General features: G+C 36.7%; 1 protein-coding gene across 12 annotated transcripts in view; it reads left to right on the top strand.

Moving 5' to 3' along the window:
• The window catches only part of TMEM117 (transmembrane protein 117), a 564,965-nt gene that overhangs the window by 429,236 nt on the left and 110,365 nt on the right, over positions 1–25,364 (top strand). For 10 of the 12 annotated variants that reach the window (XM_060166509.1, XM_060166503.1, XM_060166504.1 and 7 more), the window contains one exon: positions 10,326–10,485. In XM_060166509.1, the coding sequence (XP_060022492.1) occupies positions 10,326–10,485 (160 nt within the window). Of the gene's footprint in view, positions 1–10,325; positions 10,486–21,297; positions 21,373–25,364 lie in introns of all 12 variants that reach the window. The other 2 variants (XM_060166512.1, XM_060166510.1) reach the window with 1 other exon arrangement.

The raw sequence follows: 25,364 nt of genomic DNA, 5'->3' as shown, positions 1-25,364 counted from the left end.
GAGCTAAGCATTTCTATATGTGGCTTGGAAATATTTCCAATAAGCAATTATTTTAGGATCCCAAGAATCCTAAATTTCTAGAGCTGTATTCGTTTTCTATTGCTGTATAACAAATCACCACAAACATAGTGTTTAAAAAAAAACACTCATTTATTTTCTTATAGTCTGTAGGTCAGGGCTGGCAAGATGTGTCTGGATTCTCTGGTCAGGCTTTAGTCAAGTTGTCAGCTGCCTTCCCATCTGGAGCACAGGGTCCTTTCCAAGCTCCTTCCTGTTGTTGGCAGATTTCAGTTCCTTGTAGTTAGAGGACTGACATCCCCATTTTCATGCTGTCTGCCAGGGCTGCTTTCAGCTCCTAGAGGGTCTCTCATGTTCTTGTCCCATGACCCCCTCCATCTCAACAACAGAGAACCTCCCTCTCACACTGCAAATCTCTCCAACTGCCTCTACTGCTACCAGCCAGAGAAAACTCTCTGTTTTTAAAGAGCTCATGTGATTAGGTTAGGCCCACCCAGATAATCTCCCATTTGATTAACCAAAGGCCAACTGATTAGTAATCTTAATTAAGCCTGCAAATATCCCTTCTGACATATAAAGTAACATAATCACAGGAATGATACCTCACAGTATTCATAGGTTCTGCCCAGACTCAAGGGGAGGAGATCGTACAAGGTCAAGGATCATTGAAGGTCATCTTAGAATTTTGCCCGCTTGCAGGGCCCAGGGTACTACCAGGGCAAATATAGGTTTCTGCAGCTCTCTGAATAGCTATCTCATAGTCTGTTCTCAAACCAACTTTCTTTCCAACTTCCTTACTTCATTAAGTATTATCCAGGTTTAGCATAAGTTCTATTAATTTTGCTTTCAAATATATTTTTTATTTATCCTCTGTATCATTATAACCATATCATTCATGCATTACTGCAATTGTCTACATTCTACTCTTTGTTGATCTGTGCTTTAACTTCCCTCCAGGACTGAAGCCATCCTGCAAAACAATGATTTTGCTTGTGATATTTGCATAAACTCTAATAAAATTGTCAATTACTTGGCTAATTGCAACCAAATGGTTTTAAATTGATTACCCAAATAATTTCCTCATTTGTCTCTTCCTCTTTACTAGTAGAGATCCTGGGAGCAGAACACAAATTAGACCCATATCTGAGTTTACAGAGAAAATATCTGAAACTATATTTACATCCAATTTTGCAATTTTCAAAGGAGTCGTGTTAAAGAAAGAAGTGTGCTCAACAGTGGTCCATCTTCAGTCTATATCCCATAAAACCCCTATGTAGTATTTGGGGGTTTTGACCACAAATTCATTCCTGAAATTATCTTTCTCTCTGGCTTCTATAATATTGCTTTATTTTGGATTTCTTCATATATCATGTCATATGTCTATGGCCTTGTCATCCTCCAGCCTTCTCTGGATATACCATAAAAAGAGGTGATCTTCAAGACTCTGTCCTTGATTTTCTCTGTTTTTTTATTCCTTTTTCTTTTTTTATCTGAAAAATTTTATTAATCGTCATGTCTTTAACAATTACTTGTATTTGAATGAATCAAAATTCAGGGCCTGATCTTTCCTTGACCCAGATTCCTATCTCCAGTTGACTATTATTCATTCCTGTATAGATGTCCCACCAGCTCCTTAAACTCAACAAGGTGTTCAAAACAGGATTCGTAATATTTCATTCCTGGTTTCTTTCATATTTCTCACTTCAGTTAGTGACATCACAATCTTTTTAGTCACAAAACCTAGAAACTTTGGAAACATCTGGCACTCTTCCCTAATACTTCACTACCACCCACTACCGTTTCCATATTTTCTTTCAAATTTGTTTTTTGCCTGCAATATCCATTCCACTATTGCAATCTACTCATTTTTTAGGTCTAATTTCATTAAATGTCTTAGCTACTTTTCATACCTGAATAAAAATAAATCAGATATTCCTGAAAACTTCCATAGCATCATGGTTTTTGCTTAACTTCGGGTTTGATTGTTTTGTATATATTGCCATCGTTTAGCTGGTGACAAGTTCCTTAAGGGCAGAGATCATTCCCATGTCCCTTCAACTTACGTCTGTGCCTTATATGCTTAATAAATGTTTCTTGAATTCTCTGTGCCCTTGCATGCATTACAATATGACTTTCTCTTTCAAAAAGCAACTGTTTTTCAATCTTGTACATTACCTGAAATTGCTTTTTCTACCAAGTAGCTATCTAAATTCTTGATAAAATTACACTTTTACGTAGCTTCAAAATTCTCCACTGGGTTGACCAGAAAAGGTGGATAATCTGCTTTTAAATTGCCAACAATCTATCCTTAATTAAATCAAATTTATAAGTTGGTCCTCTGATCACTAGTGCCAACATGCTCTTTCCCTATTTTTGAGTGAGGTATTTTTTCTAGCTGGTCCTGAATTATTTATAAATAAATCAAAGATTCTTCACAGGTTCCCAAGAGAAAATAAATATATATCTGCGGTCATAAAGCTTTAGATGTTTTAAAAAAATCTTTTCCATTAGAATTCAAGAATGAATCATGTCCCTTATGAAACCTAATATTAATTTTTTGATCTTCCATTGTGACATGACATTATTTCCTTTAAATATTTTTGCATAACTTTAGGGAATTTTTCTGTTCCTGGAGTCTACTTTGTAGTCTTCTTTCATAAAAGAAAAGTATTTTATGTTCATAATCTCTACTTTCCTAGCCATTATATCATGTCCTCAATGTCTTTGAAAAGATTCTTTCTTCCAGGGATACTTGTGGAGAGTTCTGAAAGCATTCTTCCTAATGGACAGTCTCCTGATGATACATCTTCTTCAACAGATATTTGAAATGATACTGAAAATATACTTTTGGTCTTGGTTTGACTAATGTAAACATCTTGGCTGGCTTCAACAAAGTCACAAAATTTTACCTGAACCTTTATTTTTAACCCAGTATGTAAATTCATCCTATTTTTTAAATCAAATAAAGCATACTTTCGTCCTGCTCACCCCAGAAGATCCTGGTTTTTCTTATTTTTTTAAAAAGCAAATTTAACAGGAAAAAAATGCAACATGGTATGTTTAACTTAAATTTTCTACTTTGCATTTTGAAAAGTCAAAAGTATGTTTGGAGTATCATAGCTATCGTTTTATTTTCATTAAGTAAACAATAATGGGTATAGTTCTTGCTGGCATTATCTGTAGTTAATGAGCGTTTATTTATACCCTTATCTTTATTACCACTTTCATTACTGAACTTGTAGTAATACTTTATACCTGGGGTAACAATTAGTAGAGTATATCTCATATGCTTCATCCTACTGAATTGGTGAATTATTTAGTAATTACAAGGTAATTCACTAGGAAGAAAAATTGTGCTGGTGAGTTTGCTAAGAGACACACAGGATTAACATGCCCATTAAGTCCATGCAACCTAATTTTGCATTGCACAGGCCTCTTTCTTTGCTCTGTAAATACTGGAGGAAGTACCATGAGTTGCAGAAGTATCTGAACTTGGTGAAGGGTAAGGGATAAGTATTTCCTACATCAGGTTAAATAGATTGATTTATTCATACTGTTTTTTAAATATCAACAGGGTGCTGGTCATTGATAATCAGTAATGAATGACACAGCCCAAATCCTAAGGACTTTGCAGTCTACTAAGTACTTTTTCCTAGAACGTGTGTTTTATTCCACCCCTAAAACTCTGAAACACAAAGAAAATAAAATGATTTCTCCTGACCAAGACTAACTCTGCTCTGTATCAATAAGCTACTTTTAAGAACCTCTGAGTAAACTAACATCACTCAAACATAGGTAGAAGAATTCAAGCCACTAAAAGAAATGTGGTCATTTCATTTCCACCTCTTATATCAAGATTGCCAATGGCCAGGGCTCCACATAAAGTTGCGATGGTTGGACACTGCAGAACTCCAAGGGACATTGTTTACATAGATTAGGATGCCAGGGAACTGTCCACGTAAATTATGATCTGTGTGGCCAAATGGCCCAACCCAGAAGTGCTTTTTTCAGCCACCTCTTTCATGCCCTTGCAGGAACAAGTTACCAAGTTCCTTCTTCATTCCAATTTGCTCAGTGTTTTTTGAGCTCCTGCTATGTTCAGAGCACTTTCCTTCATGGAATAATAGACAGATATAAATAACACATAAATGTATACTTTAACGGACAACACTAGAGTCTAATAATTTCCTTTATAGACTCCAGATCCCAATGCAGCCGCAAATAAGACAAGTTAATAACTGCATCTTCTTTCTCAGGGATCCTATCTTAACAAGTGTGTTCAGGTTGGCCAAGAACTGACTGTGACATTTACTTAATGAAAGCCACATGGAGAAGCTGTGCTCCCTCCCTAGGTCATTTAGCAAACATCACCTTTGTGTTCCCTTGGTGCTTCCTGATCCCAAGAGTGGGAAACTGGAAGGACACTAAAACCATTTCTTTACAGACTTCTAAGGAGCAATCGACTTCATCAGCTAGGCTACAGTACTGAGTAAACTCATGAATTTCAGGATGAACTGGCTTGAGGACCCAAGTGGTGATTGTTTTACTAACAGAGTTGCAATGGCAACATTGATCATTAAAACAAGCAAAACGGAAAGTGTCAGCATTCTCTCATGGCCATCTGTGACTTCTCTGTGCTGGTAGTTGGTATTCAGAATGGAACTGGATGCTTGAACTGGCTCTCAGTTTTGCAATGAAAAGTGAAGGAAAGCATCCTTCTGTTTATGCCTGCTTGTTGTATTTTTCCCTCTAAACCACATGGTGAGAAATTATGATATTAAATCATTTAAAATTCTATTGCCATGCCACATTTCATTTCATGTATTTCGTACTTTGAAATATGAGACTATATCTAACTTAATTGTGAGACTAAATTTACTATCTTGATCCATGCATTCATTCTTTTTTGTAGTGATAACATTAAACCTTTCATTTGTAATAAGATTTGCAGATTTTTATATTGCTATGAGAAATCATGAAACACGATCTGACTTGTTTTGATTGAGTTCCGAAATTTTAACACAAGTATTATAGAAAGAAATTAAAGTGATTTTTTCTTCCTGTAACCATCACAGTAATTGTGCAGCCAGATCAGAAAGGAATATGATATTCATAACTGGAATCAAAGATTATAAACATTTTAGAACATGAAAAATGGCTAATATATTAAAACACATAAAAGCATATTTATTATCTTGAATCACATGAAATGGCTATTTTTAGTAGGATAAAACATGGTCAAATTTTGGCAATTTTGTTTGGTTCAACATATGTTCTTTTAGTTAGGAGATTCTGTACGTTCCTGCCGCCTGGTTTAATCAAAATGAAATTGTGTGATAATTAACACTGAGTTAGCCCTCTGTGGATAATCGAAGCCTAATGCCAGTTCTTTTCTCTCTTGATTTAATCCCTGATTTCAGGCTGTTTAACTATGCAATAAGTCTATCTTAAAGTGGTTATGATTGGAAGAAGAAAAGCAATATTAACTAATTTAATTACTTAAAATAGAAGTTCAGTATTTTTTAAAATCCAGAAATTAGTGTGAAAGAGTGGTTTAGACTATGAATTAAACCAAATTGGGGGATTATCTTGATTCATTTATATGTACTACTCTGTTTCCAGTCAACATACACAATAGATATTTGGGTAGGCTATAAAGTATGTTCCCAGATGAGATCCAGATGATATTAAAATTTTTAGCATGGGCTTCCCTGGTGGCACAGTGGTTGAGAGTCCGCCTGCCGATGCAGGGGACACGGGTTCGTGCCCCGGTCCGGGAAGATCCCACATGCCGTGGAGCAGCTGGGCCCGTGAGCCATGGCCGCTGAGCCTGCGCGTCCGGAGCCTGTGCTCTGCAACGGGAGAAGCCACAACAGTGAGAGGCCCCAACAGTGAGAGGCCCACATACTGCAAAAAAAAAAAAAAAAAAAAAAAAAAAATTAGCATATCTGAAGATTTTTAGCAAAAGAGAGAAAGTGGTTTACTACAGGGCAAGTCCTTGCTCAGAGTTAGTTCTCATGGTAGTTCTGCCCCTGGCAGTCTGTGTGACATGAGTGAGTCCCCTAACCTCTCTGGAAACATTTCATTTTTTCACTTTACAGACAACTCATAGTGCACATATAAATTCACACTTCTTAGCAACTCTGTGCTTCCCAGGAGCTCAGCCCAGAGATTGGGAAGCAGTGAATTAAAAAAGCTCTGTTATCCTTTCTTGGTCTCACATTCTAATTCCTATTAATCTAAGAGGAATTAGCAACAATTGAGGAAAAGCAAACAAACTAGAAATCTGAAAACAGGGAAGTGAGACTAACCACTCGAGCTGATAATTATGTATGAGTTCTTTCCCTTTGACTGGTGGCCAGAAACCAGAGACAGTAGAATTGATGAGCCAGGATGTCCTGCTGGTGCTGGCTGCATATTGAAAGGAAATAATCCAGATAATTGTTTAATTGGATGCTATTTAAAAAGAGAAGCTGAAACTCCCAAGAATCGTGATCCAGAGTAAACATCTTTTCAACCATACTGGTTAAATAAAAACCCAAGGGTGCTGCATTGATGGTTAGCATTCCTGAGGGTCCATTTTCACTGCCATGAAAATATCCCTGTTAACTGTTTCCTGTCAGTCCTTGTCAGAGTCTCTGTGAGTTTTACTTTTCAATATTAAGTATTCCTGGATGATAATTTTCCAACATTATACTTATAATAAAAATGGAAAATAAGTGAAATCTTAGCTACAGACCTAGTAACAAGAGTGTAAAATCAAGTGCTTCCTATGAGAGACAATACGTACAATGGTTGTGACACATACTGTCATGAGTCAGCCTAGGTTTGAATCATCTTATATCTTATATAACGTATAAAGTCTTTAACTCAGGTCCAGTTATTTGAACTTTCTGTGACTCAGTTTCTGCACTTGTAAATTGGAGGTAGTGACAGTAGACTTGTAGTAAGGATTATACTATTTTGTGTAAAGCTCTTATACCAGACCCTGACACATTACAAGTGGCATATGACTGTAACAGTAATTTGTAATTGAATCATGGTTCTTTTAAACTGGTGTTTTAACTGAATTATCATAGCATGGTAAAGTCTATCAGTTTTACAAGATGTGGCTCAGAAAAACAAGCCACAAGCAATACATTTGCTTCCATACCTATATCTAGATAAGGTATTGAATATAATTTTGGAGGTGGAATGACCAATTAATGTATTTTGGTCCCCCTTTTCCTTTTCTTTTTTCCGTTCTCTTGACTTATTTTTACAGCTTTCTCTGAGCTATATGCATTCATATTTAATGATTGCCATTTTTATTCTTTTTTTAGTATTAAATATTAAATATAGGGCAGAATACCTCCTTTAATTTCTCTTTAGAGTAATAAAATATTACCAGTAACTTTTTCTTAAGATCTGTAGCAATACTCTTTGTCAAAACAGAAGTACTTAATAAAGCCAGGAAAACACCTGTGAAAAGGTCTTAGGAAGAGTATTATTATATATTGGATAAATGAAATGTATCAAATAAAGCAAACATCTAAGACATGAATTGGTGCAGATTTGATCTCAGGAAGCTCTTATACAACAGGCTTTATGATAAATTCTCATTACCAAAGAGTTTTAATGATTAATTTTAATGACTTTATTCACAATGAAATTGTTAGCATGAATAAGAATAACTCTTTTGAACAGATTTGTGGCTGCCAAGGGAGAGGGGGTAAGGCAGGGATGAATTGGGAGTTTGGGATTAGCAGATGCAAACAGTTATATATAGAATGGATAAACAACAAGGTCCTACTGAATAGCCCAAGGAAATATATTCAATACCCTGTGATAAACCATAATGGAAAAGGATATGAAAAAGAATGTATATATATATATATATATATATATATATATATATATAACTAAATCAGTTTGCTGTACAGCAGAAATTAATGCAACATTGTAAATCAACTATTCTTCAATAAAATAAATTAAAAAAGAATAACTCCTTTATAAATCTTGTAATAGATGAGGTTTGTGATTGCTCAACAAACGCTTATTCCAAAATCTCAGATTTTGTCACCTAAAAATATTCCTCTGCATTAGTATTTAATTTTACAGTATCAGTTTACATATTTAGACCAACAAAGTAACATTAGAGTATGAATTCCAATGTAATCATCTGTCTTCACAAAAAGAAGTTTCCATGTAGCTCTTGGGGAAAATGCAGGGATGATATTAAAAATACTAACCTGTTAGGACTTCCCTGACATTCCAGTGGTTAAGACTTTGCCTTCCAACACAGGGGGCATGGGTTCATTTTTTCCTCGTTGGGAACTAAGATCCCACATGGCTCAGGGCCAAAAAACCAAAATATAAAAAAAAACAGAAGCAATATTGTAACAAATTTAATAAAGACTTTAAAAATGGTCCACATCAAAAAAATCAAAAAAACAAAACAAAACAAAAAAAACTAACCTGTCAACCACAGGCTTGAACCAATAGGATGGATGCTGGCCATAGAGTTGGAGTGAGGTGCTGGAGTACCCATGTTTCACCAAGACTCCACCCTGTAGTGCTGGATAACAGGAAGGTGTGGGGCCTTGTGAAGGAAGCTGGGGAGGAAAAGAAGGGAGAGCTTGAGAGAACTGGGATCCCAACCATTTACCAACCTGTACGGTCATACAGTACATCCTGAAGAATTATATATATTCATAGCATCCTTGTGAAACACACATATGAAAAGCCAAGAGTGATGAGGAAGTACCCTTATCACCAAAAGGAGATTCAAAGAATAGTCAATATTTATCTGTTCTTCATGGAAGTTATGTTCCTTGTTGACAAAAGAAATTGTGGTAATTGCATTCAAATTTCCTTGAAGTTTCTCAAACTCAAAAAGACAAAAACAAATGAATCAACTTAACCTGGAGAAAATTTTGTTTAAAATTCCAATATTCTTATGTTTGACTATATAATATTTGCAATTTCTTTCTATTTGTATTTTAATAATTATTTTGGATTTCTCCCATGCTGGAAATGCTCAAAGATATTCTAAACAATAGCAAAGATAATTTTTAATTTATGTTTTGGAGATCATGAGTCAAATTCTTTTGAGAGTCTGCAATTTTAAGAAAATAAGTAAATTTAAAAAAAATTTTATTTTCCAAAATTAGAAAAAAATGTATATTTTCTATTCATGGGGGAAAAAATCTAAAGAGGAGTTCATTATACTTATTTTATCAGAGTATAACTTGTTCCAAATAAAAAGTTGTGAAAAGGAAAACCAAAATTTCAGTTTAGAAATTTGTATTCTGTTCAATTGTTAAGAGAATTCCAGGATGATTCATATTATTCCATTTTTCTTTTCTCTTATTTATTTATTCCTTTACATTAAAATTATTTTCAAAATATTTGTTGTTCTTTATTTTCCTTTTTATAATTCAAAACAATCTCTATATATAAATATAGCTCTGAAAGCAGAGGCTTTACAACATTATGGACAATTCTCTGGCAGATTGAATTTTCACTGCCCGGATTTCAGATTTACTTTGAATGTCAATATTAAAGACTAATTTAAATATTTTTTGATTTCTATAAAAAGCTTAATTGATAATTGTTACAATTTCAACAAACATTCTTTGAACTCCATCTGCATATAATTATGTAAGATTTTACAGGAACTACAAAAATAAGTAAGAGAAAAATCTCAGGCCCCTAGTATCTTATAACGATGGATGGAGGATTAGACATGGTGTGACCTGGACAGGTCACTAGGCCACAAGATATCTATGATATGAGTACCATGAGGAGAAGAGGCTACACAGTTGGCACGTAGAGGTGGTTCCTCTACAGAGCTCATCAGGCTAGGGAATAATGAAGGGACCAGTCTATCTTCCCTCTCTTCTGTAGAATAACCATGGAATCCAAAGACTTCCTTACCCATCTGCCTTATGTTCCTATATATGTTTGTTCACCACCCTCAGTAAAACAATGTATGTGTAATAAGAGTTACAACCAATGCTCTTTTGGGGACATATATTGCACTAACCAAGATTATTTGTAATATTTTATTGTTTAACTATTTGTTCTATAACCATTACCTTATTGCCCTTTAGGGAAAATCTTGGAAGAGATGCTGTCATACCTTTTTCTAATTGCTTTTGAAAGAAAGCTCTTAATTTGCTTCTTTTCTCATCTTCCTCTGGTGACTATGCCTTAGGATAGGTACTTGGCAAGGGGTAGACTTTTAATACAGCAGATCACATGCACTCTGCACTGTTTATATTATTACGTCTAATGTTTTTTACTGAGTGTCTTGTTCCTTTCAGGACGGTTCTTTTCACTCTGACATCTGTGGTTGTACTTGTCATTACAACTGACTGGATCAGCTGGGACAAGCTGAATCGGGGATTTTTGCCCAGTGATGAAGTTTCCAGAGCCTTCCTGGCTTCTTTCATCTTGGTCTTTGACCTCCTTATTGTAATGCAGGTAAGTGGCTTTGTATTTTCCTCCTCTCACTGAAGCCACTCCATGCTCTGTTCTCAGTAAACAAACACTATACAGTGAAAGGCTCCATAAAGCTAGAGAAATGCATAGTTTACAGTTGCTATAAATGGAGCCTTCTCTGATCATATTTTCAGCAATTTTACTGAGAGGATAAACCAACTGGGCTTTTATGAAAAGGGTACCAAAAAGTCATTGTACGACCATTGAAAGGTGGCCCCTGGAAACCATACAGAATGGTTGTGGTATTTTTGCCAAAGCTTCAGGGAAAAAAACAAAACAAAGCAAAACAAAAAAACGCCTGCCATTTAGAAAATGGAAAGCTGCAGAGATGAGGATGATATAAACCAACAAAGCAGGGATAAGCGATTGCCAAAGCAACTTAGGGCTTTAGAGCAGTTGAAATGGAATAATATAAAAATGCTTTTTCTGCTTATGGAAATTATCACTTTCTTTCAGTATTCACCAGAGATCATTCCATTTTCATGTAAACAATATTTCTGCCCTGCTTAGCAACAGATTCTTTGTACAATGGCATCGTGCTTATCAGTGCTACTCGTGTAATCTTCTGGTGTGAATGCTTTGGGGTCTTAGGGGTGGTCCTTTGAATCCAGCGAAAAGAGACATTAACCATTACTTGGCACTTTATCTTGTTCATTAAATACCCATCCATTTGCTAGACCTTTTCTTATTACTTTCATAAGGCAATTTTGTGTTTTCCTCTCCAGAGGCATTGTAAGTGACCAGAACAAAGGCTCCATTGCTGAAGGGAAAGGAAACTTCATTGTGTTCTGAATTTATGTGAGATTTCACAGGATAGCAGATTGGTTTTCTCATTGCTACAGGCAAAGAGAGGCCTTTATAAGAGATTAAGTGTTTTAGTGTTAGTGTTTTAAAAGAGAATAACAATCTGGCATGGCTTTGTTTTGGTTTTTGGGTTTTTTTGGTATATAACATAGCGGAGGTGTGAGAGGCTCAAGAGGGTTCCTAGAGTATATTATTATTTTAATAGATGATGATTTAAAATACATTATTGTTTTTAAAAATTAAATGAAATTGAATTCTTTGTCTCATCTAAAAATTGATGTATTTCTTTTTTATTTCCCATGGGATAGTTTAGCATAGTGAAGAAAGCCCTGGACTTTGAGTAAGGAAGCACTGGCAAGGTTCCGTATCTGTCTCTCACTTGCTATAGGACCTCCTCTGGATATTTATAAAACTGAATTTATAGCACTTACGCAATAATGTCGTGCATTACTTTTTAAAGGCTAGTTTATCTTTTTTCATCTAATACTCCTCCTAACTAACATACTATTATATGTAAAATATCTGCTTTGGCCAAGTGGCCTACTGGTACCTCATTGAACCCACCTTAAAGTCAAAGGTACTAGTAGCCAAGTAGACCATTATCTTTTTTTTTTTTTTTTTTTTTGCGGTACGCGAGCCTCACTGCTGTGGCCTCTCCCGTTGCGGAGTACAGGCTCCGGATGCGCAGGCTCAGAGACCATGGTTCACGGGCCCAGCCACTCCGCGGCATGTGGGATCTTCCCGGACCGGGGCACGAACCCGTGTCCCCTGCATCGGCAGGTGGACTCCCAACCACTGCGCCACCAGGGAAGCCCTATCTTTTAATTTGTTTAAATTTATATATGTGAAAAAAAAATTGTATATGTGAGAGCATAAATTTCCTGATTTCCTACTACCATCCACCATCTTTTACCCTCTTTATATAGTTTTAATTATTCTTGCAATAGGTTCACTAAAATCAGGGACTTGAAGTGGGAAAATGTAACATTAAAATTTGCAGATATTATGGACTCACTCAAAAAGTACTTCATAAAGAGAGATGGAAGGAAGGATAGTCAGGATTTATGCAGGCAGAGTCAGCAGGATTTAGAAGGGAAAGGCATTCTAGATGAAGGAAATGGCATGAAAATGTGGAGTCAGTAAAGTACTGAAGTGTGTACAGAGTGGCCAGAGCACCAGTTGACTGAAGATGGAGGGCCCCTGCTGAGGAATATATCAGTTTGGACCATTTTGGCTTCAAGTAACAATAACCCTGCCAAGCCAGCTTAATCAAAGAAGGAAATGTATTACTGCATTATAAGGATGGCCTGCAGAATTAAACAGGAGGGATGCAGTAGCATTTTAGGGACACATGAAAGCAGAGACTAAAGTGTAACAGGGAACCCAGTCCTAGCTCTGATTCTCCATCTCTCATCTTTTTCTCTTTCACTTCTGCTTTCTTTTTCTCTCTTACTGTAAAGCAGCTTTTTCAGCTTTCCAGTTCACATAGAAGAAGGTGGCCACAGCCAACACCTCAGAGGGAGACTACTCTTGGCTGTCGGGTCTAATTCTGGATTCCAGGGAAGGAATAGCAGGGACTGGATTGTCCTGCATCCAGCTGTGAACTGACTGGGGGTGAAGCAGTCCCAGAGAAAAATGGGGAGAGGTTGGGCCTCAAAAACCAAATTAATACAAGGAGTTGAAAATGGGGCCCCCAAAGTAGGTCTGTTAACTCCTTTTCTCTCTCCCCCAACACCTGGTCAGCCAGCCAGGCCTATCGATTCATTGTTTGTTACGTCTCTTGTAGCCATACCTTCCCTGCTCATTTCTCTGCCACCATTCCAGTCCTGGCTCTCCTCTATACTATTGTAAAATAATTTCCAGTGAAACCTTCTGCCTCCAGATGTCCCCTTGTCCCACACGCCCTACACAGCTCACCTTCCTAAGCTTCCAAGCTGAAATGCCATGTTGTATATGTCACTTTTCAACCAAAAATATTGTCAGTGACTCCCATTGTCCGAGAATGAAGTCCAGACTCTAGGAGCTCTCTCTCAGGGCTCTCCACGGTCTGCCCTTGGCTGTGTTTTCTCCCATATCTTCTGTGCTCTGGCTCTACCCAGCCCTGAGGGCTGTTGCTTGGCCCCAACCACAGCACGCTTATTCCAGGATGTCTGTGAGCCTCTGTTTCCTCCTCAGGTTGTATCTGTCTCCTGCTCTGCTCATTTACACTTTACCATTGAAGACCATTCCAATGCCCTCAGTAAAGCCAGGGGATGAATTCCTCCTTGCAAGTCCTGCAGCACATTTTACCTGAACTGCAGATCAGCATTTCACCTTTTCCTGCTCTATAGAGCAGAAACCATAGCTTATAATGATATATCCCTGGAGCCTCTCTAGCACAGAGCCTTACAAGGGCTGCAATAGGCCCAGAGTAATAACTGCTTGATGAGGATAAAGAAGTGGCATTTCAGCACTGAGTCTCATGCAAACTCTGTCCCGCTCTGGGAGCATCATGCTGAAGTGCAAGGAACTAGTGCATGTGGTGAGAGAGTGAATTTAAGGAAACAGCCCCAGAAGCCATATATAGTCAAGCTTTTTAAAAATATCTAATACAAATGTCCTAACAAGTCCATAACCAGTTAAACTCTGATCTAATCCACTTTATGTTCACATATTTTAGACAAAAGAGCAATAGAAAAGTAGCAAACTTGGTGGAAATGGAGGCAGTAGTTTTACTGAAAGGTTTTCCCTCATTAGAATTAAGTGATTTAAAAGCAATAGACCCTAGGCTTTTCTAATGGTAGGAAAATTCAACTTATATGATTGAAAGAGATTTTAATGTTTGGTTAAAAAAAAAAAAGAAAAGAAACCATTAGAATATGATATTACTGCTGTAAAGATTTTATTTTAACAAAATTAGTAGGCCAATTCTGAATACTTGTAGAGAAAGTGCAATTATTTATTTTTATGAATATTTTAAATAGAATTTTTGTATGTTTATTGTGAAAACTATTGGTTGTATCACATATTTCTGTAGTTTTAGGAAATTCACTGGAACTAAGGCATAAACAGTTGCCAGTAAAGTATAACATGACTCATATAAATCACACATTACTACAGAGCATAAGAGGTAAATTGTAAAGAACACTTCCCTCTGAGGAAATCTTATCTCAAATTCATTTAATATTTATAATTACATCACTTAACTTTTATATACTCCTTTAATTCCTTGCATAAGTATTTAATTTGCAGTTCTATCCCACCTACTCATCTTTTCTGCTAGATTGAAGAAAAGATATACCTAAGACATATAAAAATTAAAAATACAACATGTTATAGAGTAAGCAAAGAACAAAAATGTGTCTTAGGAGTTCACCAAAAAAAAAAGAGAGAGAGAGCAGTGTAGACGTGTAGCCAACGTAGTAAGGGAAAGCTTCAGAGAAGAGATTAGATTAGAAGGACAGGCAGCTAGAATTTGAAAAGGCAGAGCAATGAACAAGAAAAGTTTTCTAGCTGGGAGTAGTATCATAATCATCAAGGTAAGAATCAGTTTTGTTCCATTAAGTTCAGAAAATGTTGACAGATTCATTTCTAGTATGCACTGCACCCGGTGCTGGAGATGGGGGACAGGGGGAAGGGAGATCAAAGATCAGTGACACACCGCACAGGAGTTTGTAGCTGCAGAGAGGAATTCACAGTTTAATAGAATAAATAGGAGTAGAAAAGTAGAGACATTTGAGAAAGACTGTCTTTATTTAGATGAATGGTTCAGGTAGAAAGTAAAAATTCCCACCTTGCACTTTTAAATTCAACTAACCCACGCTGCCAGGATCTATTTTCTGATATGAAGGCTTTAGAAGAAGGAAGTTTCTCTTCATAAGCTAAAGAACATTCTGGGCTTTTTACTAGACAAGAAGAGAGAGAGTGAGAGAGGGAAGAGAGAGGAGGAGACGGAGTAGGAGAGGTGAGAAGCCAGAAAGATGGATACAGGCAGGAGCGAGTGCAGGAGCCAGTGTGTGGGGGAGGTGGCAGGATTAGGCAGTGGTGATGACCACGGAGGCTGATGAAGTTATATCTATGGGCAAGTTTCTCATAAATGCTTTACATAACTGGACTCTGGCAGATTGGTGTAAGGAGATTAAAAAACTCTTCAGTTTCACAACTGGACCAGTGTAGCCTAGCATCAAGATAGCATTTGCTGAACAAGGTGCCCAGGAGGTGGATACAGTTGTGAGCTAAATTGCTAGAGTTTATAGGTAACTATGGGAAGGTTTTGCACATAAAATGTATCCTTGAACCTTCCTTTTCTTTAACAGCCTCTCCCCTAGAAAGCTTCTCTCATCATCTTGTGTGTGTGTGTGTATCTTAGATTTATGTATATTATGTATATAAATAGATACATAATATAGACAAAATACACATCATATATGTAATAGCTTTATGTGCTTCAAGGTGATGAGAGAAATCTTTTAGAAGAGAGGCTTTTAAAGAGAAGAAAAAAGATTCAAGGACATATTTTCATGAATACATGCGTGAAAACACTGTTGATACATCCTTTCAATACTTCTCGTTCTTGTAATTTATCTATATACCTGCTTATTATCTTTGTTCCTACATACCTGCCTTCCCCCTGTAACATGTGAGCTCGAGGAGAGGAAATGTATTTTTTCATTCCCACAGCTAACTCATGTTCAGTACATTGCAGCTTTACCATAAATATTTTGCTGAATGAAAGAACAAAGGAATGAACATAATATTATTTCAGGAAAGCCAAAGATCATGAGATTTTTCAAGAAGTAAAATGTTTACCAACAGCAAGGGAATGAACCATCAATACTATTAGATTAAGTCATATCCACTGAAGTATGATCCCACAGTACTTAAATATCCAAATAAAAATTTGAATAAAATGCTCAGTTAAGTGTTAAAAAGAACTCTTTGGACTAGTTGGAAAGCACGTAGAGAGAAGTGACATTTCCTGAAAAGTCCTGAAAATATTTCAGTGCATTAATTCTTAATGCACTGAAAAAATAATTATGATAATTACACTCAACAAACATCTCACTGTGTAACATCTAAAAATCTAGTTTTTTTTTTCTGTTTCGTTCATCATTCTTAGAAACAGACTGACTAGTTTAAAAAAGAATAGACATTATGCCTCTTGGTAGACTTTCAAACTCTGTTGACCTGACTTTAGTAGGGCACTTCTTTTGAGGTCATAATTTTTGAAAGTGGAGTCAGTTCCTTTAGAACGTAGGGCAGAGCAAGTGTGAAACTATTTTAATTAAAGAGCCATAGTGTTTTGACAAGTGGTCATCTATTTTTCGGATAAGTTATTTCAACTGTTTTGCTTACAGGTTACTTAGAAAGGGTTGTTTAAATGTCTGTCCACCAGTTTTAACATATTGTTAACATATTGTTCAGCTTTGGGAATACTTTATATAGCTTTATTCAAAGTATTTAAAGTTCCTCTTCACATTTATTTTTCATCTTTATTTTTCTTATGCAAGGTCTACACTCCTATTTGAAAATGCAGTAATGGTAATTTCTGTTATGGGTCCCACATGATGACATGGAATAAGGGTTAATTCTTTAAATAGTTCCTAGATTAACCATAAATGCCTGTTCTCTTCATGATATGTGTCTTAGAGGTTGAATCGCAACTTTATTTACTGTCACCGTTTTGTGCTTCTGACATCATTGTTGGTCCAGTGGGTAGACAGACTGTTATATATTTATATATATACACATATAAATCAATATATTTATTAGTGGTCCCAGAAACTGGTCTCCACATAGCAGACAGACTTACCACGGTAAGTCATGTTCACGCAGCCTGACGGAGGCCAGCCAAGTGGGCAGGAGATGCCAGAGAACAGACCTTGGCAGGTGACCCAAGGTATCAGGAACATTTGGCAGAAGGTAATAAGGGAGCTGGAAGCATTGGGGTTATCAGGCAAAACAAAAGTTAGCATCCAATCATGGGTACTGGTGTGACAAATACACTCACTCGAAAATGAAACTAATAGTCTGCTTAGCATATGAAATAGATCACAATTTTGAAACAGGCAGTAAGTTCTATGAGGGATTATTGTGAGCAGGAAAGATCACGGAAGTCTTTATGGATAATGTGGGGAGAATGTAGCTTGAAGGAATTATAAGATTTGGTTAAGCGAGCGGAAAATAGAGACATTCAAATTTTAGCCCCATTTAAATGCTTCAAACCCTGAGGTTTTTTTTTTTAAAAAAAGAGCTAGAACGTGTTTAAAAAACTGGGAAGATATAAATTCTATACTATTGCACATGAGCAGTAATTTTTTCAAAGCCATGCTGAGGCAGCAAAACAGATCTCCCATAAATTAGTATTTTTCCAGTGGATGCATTGTTTCCAGGTGCTGTGGAATGATCAGTGCTTGATCATCATCCTGAAAGAGTTTTCCAGCCCTGGCCTCCACCCCATCTTTGTGTGTGTGTATCACGGTTCTCCCTGGATGTCTTGTGTAGTGTTGCCGCTTATTGCATCAACTGCACATGACAAAAAAAAGTGCAATATTGAAGACTGACATGGTTGGTCATTTCATCAGGCCCTCAGCTTCACTGGGGCAGGTTTCAACCAGAGTATTATACTTCAGGTCAGAGCTTTATAAGTTTTTTTGGAGGAGGTAATGAAGAGGATGTGACCCCACCAGTTGACCCCAAGCAGGACCTGATACTTGAAGACTTCTCCCTGCTCCCCTGTGTTTGGTATACCTGCTGTCCACTTTTCCCATAGTGGGAGCTGTTTTCAAGGGTGCAGGTTTGAGAGATCAAAATCTAGTGGAGACCATCTGACAGGTAGTTTCTAAGTCAAAGGTCCATTAACTCTGGATTTGAACATGCAAGAAATACTGTGCAGCAAGTGGCTCAAACTCCAGTCTAGTCTAGTTAGACTAGAGATTGGGTCTAATACTAGGAGACCATAGTGAGAACCTTTCATAGTGGAAATGAGGAACAAGCTTTGAAGAGGGGCAGAGTGTGCAGTGGAAACATAACTGGACTAAAAAGAAAACGGAGATGGAGGGAGACAAGGAAGCAGGGAGGCAGAAAGAAATGTAAAAGGCTAGCATTCACTGAGCACTTACTATGACCTGGATGCCTAGACACACTATATCTTTTTTAATCTTCTCAAACCCCCCTACAGGATTCATATTGTTATTATCTATAATTTTATAAATGAAGATGGGAATTGCCCAAGGTACACAGATAGAGTCTGGCTTCAGCAGAATGGGGATTAAAAAACAGAACTGTATGACTCCAAAGCCCATACATTTTTCAGACCTTGTAATATTGTGTATATCAAATTAAGTAATATACACAAGTAATGTCCAAAGCAAAGCACTTGACATGTGGCAGGAAGCTTGGTGAATGAAGGGAACACTCCTGCAATAGACTAGAGCCAGGACTCTATTTCTTTTCTCTTTTTTAAAAAATATTTTATTGGAATATAATTGCTTTACAATGTTGTGTTAGTTTTTACTGTACAGCAGAGTGAATCAGCTATATGTATACAGATATCCCCTCTTTTTTGGATTTACTTCCCATTTAGGTCACCACAGAGGACTGAGTAGAGTTCCCTGTGCTATACAGTAGGTTCTCATTAGTCATCTATTTTATATATAGTATCAATAGTGTATATATGTCAATCCCAATTTCCCAATTCATCCCACCCCCCCCTTTTCCCCCTTGGTATCCATATGTTTTTCTCTACACCTGTGTCTCTATTTCTGCTTTGTAAATGAGATCATCTATACAAATTTTTTCAGATTCCACATATATGCGTTAATATACGATATTTGTTTTTCTCTGTCTTACTTCACTCTGTCTGACAGTCTCTAGGTCCATCCACATCTCTACAAATGACCCAATTTTGTTCCTTTTTATGGCTGAGTAATATTCCATTGTATATATGTGCCACATCCTCTTTATCCATTCCTCTGTTGATGGACATTTAGGTTGCTTCCATGTCCTGGCTATTGTAAATAGTTCTTCAGTGAACATTGGGCTGCATGTGTCTTTTTGAATTATGGTTTTCTCTGGGTATATGCCCAGTAATGGGATTGCTGGGTCATATGGTAGCTCTATTTTTAGTTTTTTAAGGAATCTCCATACTGTTCTCTGTAGTGGCTGTATCAATTTACATTCCCACCAACAATGCATGAGGTTTCCCTTTTCTCCACACCCTCTCCAGAATGTATCATTTGTAGATTTTGTGATGATGGCCATTCTGACTGGTGTGAGGTGATATCTCATTGTAGTTTTGATTTGCCTTTCTCTAATGATTAGTGATGTTAAGCATCTTTTCATGTGTTTGTTGGCCATCTGTATGTCTTCTTTGGAGAAATGTCTATTTAGGTCTTCAGCCTATTTTTTGATTGGGTTGTTTTTGTTGTTGTTGTTATTGAGCTGCATGAGCTGTTTGTGTATTTTGGAGATTAATCCTTTGTCAGTTGCTTCATTTGCAACTGTTTTCTCTCATCCTGAGGTTTGTATTTTCGTCTTGCTTATGGTTTCCTTTGCTCTATTTCTTAGAGTGTGATCTTGGTTAAGTCACTTCATGTCTAGGAATCCATTTTCTCATCTCTGTCATGACAATTTTTTCCTGACCCATGTTATTTTTATGATAGTCTTAAAAAGGCCCTTGAAGTGAGCTATTTTTACATATTGAAATTACATAATCTGGATAGAAGAAAACAATTTGGTTGGAAAAAAGTTTCAGCGTTACGCTTTGCATTACAATTAATCATTCAGGCTTCTTTTGATCTTAGCTAGAGAAAACTATAATAATGTGGTGGTATATAAAGACCTTGGAGTCTCAGTGCATTGCAGCCATAATATGCTAAAAGAGATGTATGCTAAGGGGATGATTCAAACCCTTACCTGATCATAAAAATCACCAAAATTCTTACAAAATATGTGAATTCTCTGGCTATAGGAAGATTGCCAGAAGTTTCTGGCTTCATATGTGTGCAATGGTGCCAGGGGATTAAGCATTACAGATGATTCTTGTGACCACGGTCACCTAGAAACCGGTTAAAAATGCAGATTCTTGGGTCTTCTTCTTACAGCTAGTGACATCAGAAGTACTAGAGGATTTGGCCTGTGAATATGCGTTTTTATTTAGCCTAAATGTGATTTCTCTGAAGCTCACTGCTCTAAGGTAATGCCCTAGAAATAAGTGAATGTCTATAGTTACTACGATTCAGATAGCTATACATAAAAGAAACCCAAGAAAATTCCAAATTTCCAGATGGTACTTGGAATTTATTGCATTTGATGAATTGTTCAGAATTCTACATTTCTCCTATAAAAATACATCATTCCTGTGGTGCATATTGTGAAAAGCTGAACAGTTAACATCAAATATGTATGTGGTGCACTTTTCTCTAATTTTTGATGAAAATATATTTTATAAATATCCCTTTGCTGAAAATGTATTTATGTCTGAGATGCTTACCATTTATTTAATCTTTGTTTGATTTCAATAGCTGCGTACGTTTATTTGGCAAGTTGAGTAAGATCTAAAGTATAGTAATAGCATGAAACCAAAGAGGTATATATTTCTCAGTTTTATAACAAAATTAATTTCTACACAAAAGTATGTCTGGGAGAAAAAAGAAAATTAGTAAATTAGTTGTTTATAATTCTTTTCATTCCTTCTAAAGTGAATAGGTACCAAGGAATATCGTTTGTTTTAATGAATGGATTGATAGGTATGGATGCAAAATTAGGAAACTCAAGGACATAGAGGCAGTTCCTGCTTATGCAGTAGGACAGTAGGAGCCAGGAAGCTGGAAGGAGTTGTTGTGGGAAAAGAAAGAGAGAATACATAGAGGTGGCAGCTGCTACAGCTAATAGAACTCGGGAGAGAGAGAAAAGTTTTGTTCTATCATATGCAATGTTATACCCAGATTCCCAAGAAAATTTCAGTTAAAATATATATTCTCCAATCCTTTTGGCATTATTTTCCTCCAGCCCCATCCTGCTTTTTCAATTCAAGATGGGCTTCTGGACAAGATTCAGGGGAAGGACAAGGTTGTAGAGGCCAAGGTACGTTTTGATTACACACGTATGAAAATTAGTGGATGTAATGAGTAAGTGTAGAAATAAGATCTCAAGGGGGCATTTGCTTTATCTTACGACTGCCTCAATTATTAAACATTTGAAATTCTTTCGTTTTTGGGTTTCCATGGAACTACCTCTGTACTGGCTCAAAGCCGAACTGTATGTCTCTTTCTTTTCAATCCCATTTGTCAAATCCCCTTCCTCTTACTACCTTTAAACATCAGTATACTCTGAGGTTCTGTCCTAGCCTCTTTATCTTTTCTTCCCAGCTATTTTTCCAAGGCAGTTTCATCCACCACCATGACTTCCAGTCCTTATAGACTGATCTTTCTCTAATATTTCCCAAGTCCAGATGCCTCTGCTGAATTTCAGACCTGGATATCTAACTGCCCACTGGCTATATCTGCCTAGATGTTCGATGAGCTTCTCTGGTTTATCATGTTTAAAACCAACCAGTCATGAATCCCTCAGACTGCTATCAACTCAGTCACTCAAATAAAAAAAATTGGGAAATATAAAATATGTCTCTCTCTCTCACATATCTTCCAGCCAACAGTCAAGCTTATGTGTTCTTTTTGCTAAACATCTCTTGAATTTGTTTCTCCTTTAGACCCTTTAATAAACCTCTTCCTCAGTTCAGGGTACCATCAACTTTCACTTACATGAGTACAATAGTATTTTGCTTCTTTTAGGCTAACCCCATTTCTCCAAAATAATCTTTTTAACATAAAAATTTGATCCTCAAAATTCTTCAAATAGAAATTCATTTCCATGCTATACTGGGCCTTTTATCATCTAGTCCATGCCTTACTTCTCACCTATTCCTGGCTGACACCTTCCCTTTCCTCCCTGATCCCCACCCTTTACATTTTATATTCCATTAATTCTTAAATATCTATTGATTACCAAATTGGTAAAGTCTTTCCTCATGGCACAGGCCTTTGCACATGCAAAGAGTGCAAGAGAGGCAAGAGCCTCTCCTCAATGCACATGCTTGGTTGCCCTCCGCCATCTTTCAACCCTCAGCTTAAATGCTATCTTCTCTGTGAAGCCTCATCTGCCTCTCTCAGATAAACTAAGTGCTTCTTTTCTTATATGTCCATGGAAATTTTTATAAATTTCAATTACAGTTATTCCCCTATTGAATTACATTTATTCATTTGTATGTATATAACTATTTCACTGAAAAGTTGTGAGAACTGTGTGGAATAGTTAGGTCAAACAGAGAATATTCAACAGATGTTGGTTAAACTTAGACCAGTACCTAGACCAGTACTGACAGGTTGCTGGGACTCAATAAACATGTTTTAAATGAAATTTTTTATAATATTTGCAAATAAAAGTAATTTTTTTTTAGGCTTTGGGGTCAGTGTACTTGTATGAGATACTTATAGGTTTTCTAGTGAGAATTGTATTTGTATTGATCAGAAGTTGAAACCTTTGTTTTTACAGGGCTTATTTAAGATTTTGTTGATATTAGACAACTCATACATTAAATTTGGTGTAGGTTCTAGAAATATTTATCATCTAATTCAATTTTCTTTATATTTTGCAAGACACAACCATCATAGACCCAGAGTAGAGTCTTTGTTCTGACTATACTGTGTGTTTCCCTGAGCCCAGTTTTTGCTCAGGTAGACTCTCCTAGTTGAAACTGGTATCCTCCACGACTGCTATTAACATACCACTTACAGACAGGTACAAAAGAGGCTAAAAGACTAAGAAATTTTGGTGCTATGATTACTCCTCCCTGTAATATGAAACAGGCTAGAAAAGTCCTGATTGAAAAGTCATCAGAAAGAGATTCTGAGCATGATAGACCTGCTATATTTTTCCTAATCCCTGAAAGAAGGAAAAAAGGTAAGAATATTATGACTAAGCCTTGACTTACGCTGTCACTGTTGTTAGGAGAGACATGGTGACTCCCCCAGAAGGGCTTCCTTATGGATGGAGTGATGGAGAACTACAACTGACTTTCACATTAGGAGTAAAACCGTCTGTTATTATGGGTGAGAAAATGACACCAAATAAATTAACACTTTAAAACTTAAAAAGCTCATAATCCTAAATTCAGTCATAGAGATTCCATGATACCTTATTAATTTATAAAAATAGCAACCATCGGGGCTTCCCTGGTGGCGCAGTGGTTGAGAGCCCGCCTGCCTATGCAGGGGACACAGGTTCGTGCCCCCGGTTCGGGAAGATCCCACATGCCGCGGAGCGACTAGGCCCGTGAGCCATGGCCGCTGAGCCTGCGCGTCCGGAGCCTGTGCTCCGCAACGGGAGAGGCCACAACAGTGAGAGACCTACGTACCACGTAATATTAATAATAACATCAGTCTGTTTTGTATCTTAGTATAGAATCACTCAAGGGTTCAAACTTAGTGACAGATATACATTTAAATATATATTTACTAAATTTTTATAATAAAATTATAAAAAGTTATGGCTTATTTTGATGAAGAGAGGAAAAAATTTGTAGATTTTAACAAGGTAAAGTGGGAGAACTTGAAAAAGGGATTCTAATCAAATGAGATGTTGTAACTGGAAAAATCTCTAGCTGTATGATCTGGAGGACAATGAACTATAAAAAGGACATAATTTGATTAGAATAAAATGAGTTGATGATGTTTATCAGACAAGCCTTGTCATGGAGAAGACACTAAACCTATCATCCTCAGCATGGTCCAGGTGTTATTTCTTTCTGCATTTGTATGGTTAGCAGCTCAAGAACATTTTCTGTTTGACCTCTAGAGTTCTCTTGATAATACAATGTGTATTTTCTGAGATGGTCCCAATGAGATAAATACTTAAATGAATAATGGAACTTCTCAAAGATCTAGAGGGTTTAGCAGTCTCACTCTTTCTGTTCAAATTCATGAGACACTTCATCTCACCACTAAAATGGCTTTCTGACTTCCTCATCTCTCAGTAAGAATAAGTCTGATGTGTTTTTGAATGTTTTAGACAATTATGTCCATCTCTGAATGATTGTGACTTGCTTATGAAATCAGAAAGGGTAGAGCATCAGCCACCAAGCTTGATGGAGGTGGGCCAGTGTAAGTAGTTTCAATACTTCTTTTGAGATCTGTTTTAAAGTTGTGCTCTAAAAAAGGGAATTTGCAAATCGAATTAATATACAACCATAGTCCCATGATGCACAGTAACCTTCAGGGATGTTTTAAAGCCAATCTGCCAGAAAGATTATGACAATATATACACACCAACCGTGACTAAAAATACCTGGCATGGTAGGCAGAATAATGTCCTCCCAGCACTACACACACACACATGCACACGTGCACACACACACACACACACACACACAAAGATATTCACATCCTAATCCCTGGAACCTCCAAATATGTTAAAGTATATGGAAAAGGGAAGTTAAGTTTACACTGGAATTAACGTTTCCAGTCAGCTGACCTTAAAATAGGGAGATTTTCCTAGAACACCCTGGAGTGCCCAATGTAATTATAAAGGTCTTTAAAAGAGGAAAAGGGAGGCAGAACCAGAGACATGGTCGCATGAAAAAGACTTGGCCCAACACTGCTGGCTTTGCAGATAAAGGAAGAAGGCCAATTAGCCAAGCAATGCAGGCAGCATCTAGAATCAGAAAAGGGCAAGGAAATGGATTTTTTCTAGAGCTTCCAGAACAAAGACAGCCCTTCCAACACCTTGATTTTAGCTCCATGCGAACCATTTTGAACTTTTGACCTCCAAAACTATAAGATAACAAATTTGTGTTGTTTTAAAGCACCAAGTTTGTAGTAATTTTTTATAGCAGTAAGAGAAAACTAATATATCTTTCTCCACATCTTTGCTAATATTGGGTATTATTGATCTTTTAAACCTTTTGCTAGTCCAAAGGTCAAAAATATCTTACTGTGTTTCAATTTTTTCATTGTTAGTTAGAGCTTATTTCCTTCTCCTAGATATTTGATGGATATTAAAATTGCTTTATGAACATCCAG

Source organism: Lagenorhynchus albirostris, chromosome 11 (assembly GCF_949774975.1).
Source record: "Lagenorhynchus albirostris chromosome 11, mLagAlb1.1, whole genome shotgun sequence".
In the NCBI taxonomy this organism is placed as follows: domain Eukaryota; kingdom Metazoa; phylum Chordata; class Mammalia; order Artiodactyla; family Delphinidae; genus Lagenorhynchus; species Lagenorhynchus albirostris.
Note: the sequence above shows the minus strand (reverse complement) of the source record. Positions and strands in the feature narration are given on the sequence as shown.